Below are 11001 nucleotides of genomic sequence, written 5' to 3' on the forward strand. Positions count from 1 at the left end.
TTCTTTATGAGGAACTCCTTGGAAAACTCCGTCGTTATCTGCAGCGTTGGGATCGATCGGTTCTATCTCACGGGGGTCGATTACAGTTAATCAGAAGCACCTTGTTCTCGCTCCCCCTCTATCTGCTGCAGGTACTTTGCCCCCCCAGGCGGTACTTCACTCTGTGGAGCAACTTTTTGCTCGTTTTTTCTGGGGTTCTTATCACGGGCACCGCCGCCGCCATTGGATCTCCTGGGCAGATATTTCACGGCCACAGGAGGAGGGTGGGCTTGGCATTCGTCGCCTGGCCGATACGGTTCGGGCCTTCTCGTTTAAACTGTGGTGGCGACTCAGAGATGGCTCCTCCCTCTGGGCTCGCGCGCTTCAACAGAAATATTTTCGGAATTCCTTTCCAGGACTTGCACCCTGCAGAAGCTACGACAGCCCAGTTTGGAAGCGCCTCTGCCAGGTTCGAGACGAGGCACAGACTCATATCACTTGGAATTTGGGGCGTGGGGACTGCTTCTTTTGGTATGATACTTGGTGTGGCGATCGTCCTCTATGCACTGACCGCCTGGACCGCCCTCCGCCGATACGAGTGAAAGAAATGTGGGTTAACGGGACGTGGGACTTGACGCGCCTCCGAGCTTATCTCCCTGAAACCCTTGTTCAGCAGGTCTCGGCGATCCCTTCTGATCTCCCGATTGCGGATCAGCCGATTTGGAAGGCCTCGACCTCAGGTACTTTCTCTACAACCTCAGCTTGGGAGATGAGCCGAACAGTTGGAGCACGGAGTTGGCTCTCTTGCAGCTTGTGGTCGCCGCTTCTTACTCCTACAATGTCGGTATTCCTATGGCGTTTATTTCGCCGTCGGATACCCGTCGATGAGGCCTTACGAAAGATGGGCCTCCCTATTGTCTCTTGCTGCCAGTGTTGTCGGGAGTCTGAGACGATCGAGCACTTATTCTTCTCGTCGGCGGTTGCCCAGCGCGTGTGGCGCCATCTCGCCAACCTTTTTCGCCTTCAACTTCCGCGGACACATGCGCCACACCTGATGGTCTCTGCTTGGCGTCTGTCCTCCCCACATGCGCGGAGTATCCGTACTTATATCCCACTTCTGGCCTTCTGGTTTCTCTGGACGGCACGGAATGACGCCAAACACCGAGGTATCCAGATCTCATCTGACAGGATTATTTGGCGTATTCACTCGCATTTGCAGGTCTTAGGCCGTGCTGGCCTCCTTCAGCGTCAGCACTGGCCTGGGGAGGTGCACCTAGCCTCTTGTCTCGGCCTTCGCCTCCCACCTCCGGTTCTTCGGCCGCCGGTCATGGTACGCTGGGAAGCTCCGTCTCCAGGATGGTTCAAACTCAATACCGATGGGGCATCGCTCGGGAATCCAGGCGCCGCTGGAGCCGCGGGCGTCATTCGGGATGCCACCGGCGCCCCACTTGTGGCATTCCAAGTCCCCCTTTTGGATACGACGAACACTTTGGCCGAACTGCAGGCGATTCGATCTGGAGTGGACCTGGCGGTTGCACGCGGCCTCCTCCCTCTCTGGATCGAGACGGACTCGGCCAGCAGTATCTCGTTGGATCAACGGATTGATTAATGGTGGTGTTGATCAGAAAATGTTTAACCGGTGGAACAACAGTGGTGAAGTGAGGGTTAGGGTTTCTGGTGGCTGAAAAATCGGCATATAGTTTAGGGTTTAGGGGTTTTTTGGTAAAAACTATATAGCAAGGCTGCACCCAAAGTGGGCTGCCTACGTACCCAAATGGGATCAAGCCATACGTAGTTCTGCTGATACATGTTATACAGTCCAAGTCAAACAAAACAGACCAGACAAGCCAATGTAGTCTAAGTATCAAAGGCCAAAGGCAATATATCTAAGGCATCAGCACCAACCAAGCAGTACTAAGCCTATCAAGTCTCGGTAATATCAACACTGAGTATCACAAAAAAAAAGTAAGGGGGTGAAGCCTTCTACCTGAAATGGAATGTCGAGAAACCATCTGCATCCTGTCGAAGAAGACTTTTGATCAATGAAGGGATATCTGTCAGAAGAAGTGTCGTTTTAATCGAAAGAGAAACCGCCAAGGTGCAGTTTTTCGACGATGTAGTTTTTGACGGATTTTGATCGGGGATATTTCGAGCTCCTTCTGCGGCGATACCGTGGTGAATGTAAGCAAGTTGGGGGTTTTTTCGGGTGGTTAAAATGATTTTGCTAGTGCGGTGGCCGAAAAATGGTTGGATCAACGGATTGATTAATGGTTGTGTTGATCAGAAAATGTTTAACCGGTGGAACAACAGTGGTGAAGTGAGGGTTAGGGTTTCTGGTGGCTGAAAAATCGGCAGATGGTTTAGGGTTTAGGGTTTTTTTTGGTAAAAACTATATAGTAATGGCTGCACCCAAAGTGGGCTGCCTACGTACCCAAACGGGATCAAGCCATACGTAGTTCTGCTGATACAGGCAATACAGTCAAACTTAAACAAAATAGACCAGACAAGCCAAGGTAGTCTAAGTATCAAAGGCCAAAGGCAACATGCCTAAGGTATAAACACGAACCTAGCAATACTTATCCTATCAAGTCTAAGTAATATCAACGCTAAGTGTCACAAAAAACAAGAGGGTGTAGCTTGCTACCTAAAATGGAAAGTTGGGAGACCATCTGCATCCGCTCGAATGAGACTTTTGATCGACGAAGGGATATCTTTCGGGATAACTTTCTGCTCAATCCAAAGAGAAACCGCCAGAGGGGCAGTTTTCCGGCGATACAATTTTTGATGTATTTTGATCGGAGGTATTTCCAGCGCTTTCTGCGGCGATACGGCGGTGCGAGTAACCTAGTTGGGGGTTTTTAAGGCTAATGAAAACGATGGTGGTAGTGCGGTGGCTGGAAAAAGGCTGGATCAACGGATAGCTTAATGGCGGTTTTGATCGGAAAATGATGAAGCGGCAGAAAAACAATGGTGAAGTTGGGGTTAGGGTTTTCGGTGGCTGCAAAATCGGTGGATAGTTTAGGTTTAGGGTTTTTGGATAAAAACTTTATAGCAAGGCTGCACCCAAAGTGGGCTGCCTACGTACCCAAATGGGATCAAGCCATACGTAGTTCTGCTGAGACATGCTATACAGTCCAAGTCAAACAAAACAGACCAGACAAGCCAATGTAGTCTAAGTATCAAAGGCCAAAGGCAATATACCTAAGGCATCAGCACCAACCAAGCAGTACTAAGCCTATCAAGTCTCAGTAATATCAACACTGAGTATCACAAAAAAAAAGTAAGGGGGTGAAGCCTTCTACCTGAAATGGAATGTCGGGATACGATCAGCATCATGTCGAAGAAGACTTTTGATCAACGAAGGGATATCTGTCAGAAGAAGTGTCGTTTTAATCGAAAGAGAAACCGCCAAGGTGTAGTTTTTCGACGATGCAGTTTTTGACGGATTTTGATCGAGGATATTTCGAGCTCCTTCTACGGCGCGAGTAAGCAAGTTGGGGTTTTTTGGGCTGATGTAAACGATGGAGGTAGTAAGGTGGCCGGAAAATGGCTGGATCAATATATAGATTAATGACAGTGTTGATCGAAAAATGTTGAAGCGGTGGAAGAACAGTGGTGAAGTCAGGGTTAGGGTTTCCGGTGGCTGAAAAATCGGTAGATGGTTTAGGGTTTAGGGTTTTTTTGGTAAAAAGAATATAGCAATGGCTGCACCCAAAGTGGGCTGCCTACGTACCTAAACGGGATCAAGCTATACGTAGTTCTGTTGATACACACTATACAATTTAAGTCAAACAAAACAGACCAAACAAGCCAAGGTAGTCTAAGTATCAAATGCCAAAGACAACATATCTAAGTTATCAACATCAACCAAGCAATACTAAACCTATTAAGTCTAAGTAATATTAATACTAAGTGTCACGAAAAATAAGAAGGTGAAGCTTTTTACATGAAATGGAAAGTCGGGAGACTATATGCATCCACGAAGGAGACTTTTGATTGACGAAGGGATATTTGTCGGGAGAAGTGTCTCCTCAACCGAAAGAGAAACCACTAGAGGGGCAGTTTTCCGGCGATGCAATTTTTGACATATTTTGATTGGGGCATTTCCAGCGTCTTCTGCAACAATACGGCGGTGCGAGTAACGAAATTCAGGGTTTTTGAGTTGATGGAAACGATGGTGGTAGTTCGGTGGCCAAAAAATGACTGGATCAACGGATAGTTTAATGGCAATATTGATCGAAAAATAATAAAGCTGTAGAACAATAGTGAAGTTGGAGTTAGGATTTCCGGTAACTAAAAAAAAAGTTTAAGATTTTGTTTGATAAAAACTATATAGCAACCGCTTGACCCAAAGTAAGCTACTCTGTGGCCGGATCAATCTATACAGTCCAAGAAGAAGTGCTTTCTTCTCGTCATCACTCTAGACTGAAGAACATCAAATCTAAGAACTCCACCAGCCAAAGAAAGCGTTGGGGAATACTGAAACGAGGCGGCTCCCGAGAATAAGATCAAGATGTGGGTAGCGCTGGTTTGCGGTTTGTTTCTCTGCCTTATGGTGAAGCTCTTTTTCTACGATGACGACACCCTCCGCGATTCGGACGATTCCCATTTTAGTGCCCTCTTTACCGTCGCCAAAAGGTTAATTATTTCAACTCCCTGATTCTTTTCTTTCGTTTTTACTAATTTACTGTATGGATTTTGTTTTGTCGAGCACAGGCTGGAGAAGCTCTATCGCGGAGGCAGAGTATATGTTGGCATCCAGATTCCAGATCTTGATTCTGCTTCTCGCCGGAATGTTGATCTTGTTCTCGTCACTAACGAGTACTTACTTTCTCCTTTTTTTTCCCCTCAATTCGTGTCAATATATTGTTTTACTGATGTATATGGATACGTGTTTTTTACTGAGAAGCGAAGAAGGAAATCTACTTTTTATTCTCTATGAAATCGTTGAAAGAAATGAAATGTTCTTGGTTGTAAATGGTGGTTATATATTGTCTTACTGCAGGGAGGTAGTGGTGATCTCTGTTAAGAATGTTTCTGGTGTTGTGTCACTTGATGAGGATGGCAATTGGATTTGCACTGGAAAGCACCATAAAACTGAATGTATTCAAAATCCTGTAAGTTGATTCTCGTTTCTTGTTGAGAGTTCCTTTTTTTTTTTTTTTTTTTTTTTGCGCACTCTAGGTTGTGAAGGCTGGAATGATTATTTCTTAGGACAAAAACTACTGTTATGATTACTCAGTCGCTATAAACTTTGTCTATGACTCTGTGTATTATGTGTCTGGCAAGATTTTGATTACTATGAGCTAGTTCTTTTGAGACTTCGTTGGGCGTAGTTAGTAGTTCTAGTTTAATACTTCTCTTTTGACTCTTGTATTCATTTACATTTACTCACCAAAAACAAATATATAAATAAGATTGTTCCTCCTCGTTCTCTGAGACCAGTTATATATGTGTTTCATGAATGTACCATTGTAGAGTAGTTTGATTAGTAATGGAGGAATAAGTTAATGTTTGTTTAATAAAAATCATAAACTGATACCTACTGTGATTAGTTATGTGATCAGAATAAATAATGCATGCAGTCATGCAGACACATCATATGAGGACAACACATCTAAGGCATATACTATTCATCTTCTTTTAAGGTTTCGCATAGCTTGCATGATTTTCAAGGGTAAAAAATGATCTAAGTTATTTACATATAATTTTTATTTTCTACTTTTGCTTGGATTCCAATCAGTCCCATTAGGCTGAATTCACAGTTATCACCTGTTGTTGGGCTTGTATGAGACCTTGGAATATAATTGCTTTGCTTCTTGACAGCTGATAAACCCTGGAGATGAGCCATCTTTATGAGCTTTCATTTCTTCTTATTATTAGAAAATACCATATAGTTTATCCTTCTCGACAGCAATCACCTCCTGAAATATGTAGCTCAAAATAATCTTTCTTATGCATTCTGTAAACACCCTTTCCACTTTATCTTTCTCTGGTAATTCATTTGGCCTTTTACCAACATTGTAAATCTTTCCAATTCAGGTTGCTGAAACCAAACATTTAGTTTCCATTCTTGAAGAATATCTTGAGCAAAGGGGAGTTGCTATTCCAGAAGGATATTTGTCTTTTAAAGTGGTATGCCCAAACCCATTTTTCAGGTTAGTTTGTTTCCCCTTTCTCCAAAACTAATGCTGCAGTGACTCGGGGAGTTTGGATTCATATGTTCTGTGTAATCATCTTTATACTTCATAAGCAGGGTTCAAATAATTTTTATTATGTTCCATGTATGTCACTGGACTGTAAACTTTACACCTTTCCCAAACATGTTCAGGTCACCTAAAAATTATATGATCTTTGGATTTTTTAAAGTTTATTTTATTTCTTTTTCTTAATAACGTGGTAACCCGCAGTCGCGTTTTGGTAAACCTCTAGTTGAACCTAATAGTCTGCAAACGAGACTCGACAATGCAAGTCACACTAAAAGGCATGCCATGATAGTACTTCTCATAATGCACAAGGTATATACAAAGTACAAGCTAGGCACTTATTACAACATGAGCTAATCGAGGAGATAATAAAGGAGCTAATGTAGGAATTAATTGTGGAGCTAATCTAGTAATTAAAAAGGGTGCTAATCTAGGAGATAATTACGCCTAAATAAACATGGATGAATTCTAACAGACCCCTGCAGTGTCAAATGGGAGAGGAGTGGAAATTGAGCCTAGATCAAAATCATTGAAGATGGCAGCCGGAAGCCCCTTGGTGAAGATTTCCACGTATTGAATGGAGATTGAAGCATGAAACCCATGGATGTCTCCAAGGGCTATGCATTTGCGGACAAATTGTAGATCAATCTCAACATGTTTGGCATGTTGATCTTGCACCGGATTAGTGGAGAGGTAGACTGCGCTCATGTTGTCACAATAGACAACTGTAGCCTTGTTGAGAGGTTGGTGGAGTTCGGCTAGAAACTGACCTCCTGCAACAACATTGGCCACTCCACAGTATTCAGCCTCAACACTAGTGAGATACTGTGTGTTGCTATTTGGAGGACCATGAGATGTGATTGTCGCCTGAAGTACTATGAGGGCATGCACAAAGCTACGAGATAGCTGAAGACCACGCCGTATGCCTTTTACATCCCTCAAAGTTCTCTTTCCAAGAGAGCGATGTTCCTAGGCTCATGCATATGTAAACACACTTGTTGTATTTGTATCACATGAGTGATGTCGGGCCGGGTTAGAGAGAGATGTTCCTAGGATCACCAGCTTTGAATGACAGCTTTGAGCGGACGTAAATGGGTGTTAAAAAGGTTTGCACTGGGTCATTTTGGAATGTTCAAGTATTTCAATGGCATATGTCCTCTTGTGAGAGAAAAATGCCCTGAGGTGGGCGATGAGCAGTGATTCCATGGAAGTAGTGTAGGGCACCGAAATTAGACTTCAGAAACTCCTGTTGAAGAGCTGCAATGACTCAGTACGGAAGAGCAGATTTAGAGGCAGTGAAGATAACATTATCAACAAATAACAAGTAGATGGTCTCAGAGCCTTTGTTGTAGATGAAGAGGGATTGTGTTACACTTGGAGTTGTGGAAGCCAATGGAGAGTATGAAGGCCTGGAACCTGCTGTACCAAGTGCACATTGATCATGGATAGTGCTGAAGCAGGATACAGATAACCAGGGCACTAGCAACCACATCAGGAGCAGCATTAGCTCCAGCTGCATTTCTGTGGATGTCTCCCATGGGTGTAGAGAAGAGGAAGAAAGGTTAGAGCCGATTTTAGGGTGATACCATGAAAGGAGAAATGATTTGGAAAAATGCCACGATGGTGATTCTCATTGATGCACAAGGTACATATAAAGGACAAGCTAGGCAGATAATTACAACGTGAGCTAATTGAGGAGATAGTGAAGGAGCTAACATAGGGAGCTAAAATAGGATATAATTACATGAGTTAATCTAGGAATTAATGGGAGATTTAATCTAGTAGATAATTACATTTGAGTAAATACAGAAGCTGAAAGAACTGAACCTTGAATTGGTTGTCAAAGCAAAAAATCTGATGAATAGAAGGACAGGAGATCAGAAAGATAGGCGAACTTAGTATAGTTCAGATGTTTCCTTGAGCAGTAAGCAGCAAATCTCCCCTTATTTTGGGAAGGCTGGCGGCCGCATGTGAATTCTTTCAAGGCAAGGGGGGGCCTGATTCGATATTGTTCTTTACTCTGCTCCGGTCGATAACACATTGGAACTGTTGGTTGACGAGAAAATGTTAGCTGGTATCAGTATGAATTTCTGGTAGAGTATCCACTGTGGAGAAGTTAATTCAAGAAGGCATACAAGAATTTAGATATGAATATCCAACATGGTGTGGTGTCACTATTTTAGAAGGATTTGTCTTCCTAGCAGGGATTGCTTATATAATTCTCTTTTTAGATGCTATCAGATAGAAACTGCCAGCACTGTCACGGTTGTATATCACATGTTGTGACTTTTGGAAGAATTCAAGTCGAAATGATTTTCACTTTCTATTTAACCACGTCAAAGGCTATATGTCATGAACATAATAGTCTAATAGTCTTAATTGAAAAACATTGAACAATCAAAGAAATAGAGGTATTTTCTTCCTGTCATACTAAAGAGATAATTTTCCCTATTGCAAGCCAATAACCTTTAATCCAAAACTAAAATCCTGGTTAATAATGGAATTATAACCCTAGTACCTATTTATAGTCAATACTTGGGCTAATAAAAAAGGAACAGGCTTAAACCTTATAGGCTTAGCCCTAATAATACTACTTTCCATAGCACTATATCTGTTTATCAGTTAAAAATTCATTGTATGGTTTCAACTTCTCTTATGCTTTGTGCAGTCCAATACATTCAGACTCTTTTCCACCTGAGGTGATCACTTATGATCAGTGGACAAGATTAAAACCTGAGCATAGCAAATTGTCTTCTGGATGGATCAAAGGTATACTTCATGGAAGAAAAGATAAAATGCAGGAGTCGTTTCGTGAAAAACTCAACTCTGTCCTTGGCACTGCTCCAATTTCTGATCGGTTTGTTGCTACTTCATCGTCATGATTATACAACTATGACAGATAGTTCTCACTTTTTGTTTTAAGTTGGTTGGAAAGCAAACATCTTAATATCAGCATTAGGGTTGTGTTAAATTAAATATTGTACCTTTGTCCTACAGCCCATTTACAACGGCGTTATGATTTTCAGGTGATATATTATCAATTTAACCATTTCTGATGTTCATGGCTGATTTCACCTGTTATACATTCCTTAGTTTCCATCATAATCTGCCAGATTGATTAATAATGACAAATGCCCTTTGTTTACATTTTTAGGGTTATGTGGAATTGTTATGCCTAATGGAATTTAAAATTTATTTATGGACAATTTTTTGGTGTGTATTGTTCATTTAGTTGTTTATGTGTGTGTATATATATATTTATGCTTGTCTGAGTATTACTTGAATGACTTGAGAAGATACATGGGTAATTTTAACTGATAATAGCTCAAATAATTCTGTTTTGCGATGAGCATGTTTGGGCATAGCCTGTCATGTTTGGTGATATCATTTCAGAACTGATTCTTTGTTGCATATGAGGCAGGTTAGAGCTCAGAGGCAGCAAGTACGTATTAGGAGAGTTCATCGAATTTAAAGGGAAACCTGATGATCTTCAGAAACTAAGAAAGATCAAAAGATCAAAAGTTAGTCACCTGAGTGTTCGGAAGATAAGCATGTTCGGTTTTGGTAATTCCGTAGCATCTTCTAATAAATAGTTTTTAATGTAGAGAAATTTGCATTAGATTGAATATATGTTAAGTACCTCTATTTGGCTGATTTGTAGCTAATTCAACCGTCCAAGTTTTGTATGCTCCTCGTGATTACCGTGCTGAAGAATCTTTGGGGCCTTCTGAGTGGCAGGAAGTGACTGTTCGATCAAGTACTGAGGTGGTTTTTCAACCACAAAATTCTATAAAGCACCACAAGTATAAATTGTCTTCAGTCGTATCCATGTCATTAAGTGCCTGACTGTGAAGAGCTGCTTTGCATGTGCACAAGGCACCATACGGTGTGCGGGCATATCACCATACTCTCTACTGGTTTGTAACCTAAGGTTATTTTATTTCCATAAATATTATGTCTGTGCTGCTATTAATTGCATTTTGTCATTTGGTGTATGTGTTTGTCTTCTAAGAAATATCGATGAGAGGGTAGTGTCACAATACGGTTCTGATACCAGTGCATAGCCACTGAATTCTTCCTTGTGGCCATAAGGGGGATGATTCCTGCTAATTCATGATGCATAAGAGTTGTGAGTTTTACCGTTCCCACCCCTCTCTATGTTCCTGGTGTTGGACATTGGGCAAAGTAGCTGGAATCAATGATGCAGTTGTGAAATGTTTTAACTTGGTAATGGGGATTAATGCTACTACGTAGAGAGGAGTAATAGCATTGTTGATGTTTGCCGTCAGAACTGCGGTGAAGTCTGGTTAATTTATTTATATTATATATTCTGGTATTTGCGATGTTACCATATATTTCTCATACTATTAGCTGCTATCCAGCTACATGCATTTTTTTTATGATGGATTTTTATTTACAATGGAGAGTCCAGAATGGCAGAAAATGGAGTCATTCAACTGAAAAAAGAAAGGATCATAATTGCAAAAGCTAGCAATTTGTAGATGGAAAGTTTCTCAACACCCGACTAGAGGGCTTTCCAAGCACATACGGTCAGGTGAAGTGTGCATTGGATGTGTACACTACTTGCACTTGCCCCCAAATCGTCAAGAGTGGTGCATGCATCGTGTTGTTGTAATTTGTTGGGAAGAAGTAAAAACCTGTATTCGTGGGCATGGCTGATTATACATCATATACATTAATTCATTCATTTGGGAGCTTCTTGATATAGTTGAACATTGAGGATATCTTGTACAGAATTGCAGACGATTATCTCAAAAATCATGGAAAAGCTGACAGCCCCTGCACTGCACATGCA

The 11001-nt window shown here is 41.8% G+C and overlaps 1 protein-coding gene across 2 annotated transcripts; it reads left to right on the forward strand.

Annotated features, from left to right (window-relative positions):
• Positions 1-4318: 4318 nt before the first annotated feature.
• On the forward strand, positions 4319-10533 carry LOC127245909 (uncharacterized). 2 transcript variants are annotated; one of them, XR_007837537.1, is made up of 8 exons: positions 4319-4617; positions 4696-4800; positions 4985-5096; positions 6022-6137; positions 8854-9042; positions 9607-9749; positions 9847-10102; positions 10198-10533. XR_007837537.1 is itself a non-coding variant. In XM_051267059.1 (7 exons), exons 1-7 carry the CDS (start codon positions 4493-4495, stop codon positions 10029-10031), a joined length of 975 nt encoding a protein of 324 aa, XP_051123016.1. In that variant the 5' UTR covers positions 4319-4492; the 3' UTR covers positions 10032-10533. The 2 variants fall into 2 exon arrangements, 1 of the variants encoding a protein (XP_051123016.1); XM_051267059.1 differs by having other exon boundaries at positions 9847-10533.
• The last annotated feature ends 468 nt before the right edge of the window (positions 10534-11001 follow it).

Source organism: Andrographis paniculata, unplaced genomic scaffold, assembly GCF_009805555.1.
Source record: "Andrographis paniculata isolate CXL003 unplaced genomic scaffold, ASM980555v1 Contig25END, whole genome shotgun sequence".
Lineage (NCBI taxonomy): Eukaryota > Viridiplantae > Streptophyta > Magnoliopsida > Lamiales > Acanthaceae > Andrographis > Andrographis paniculata.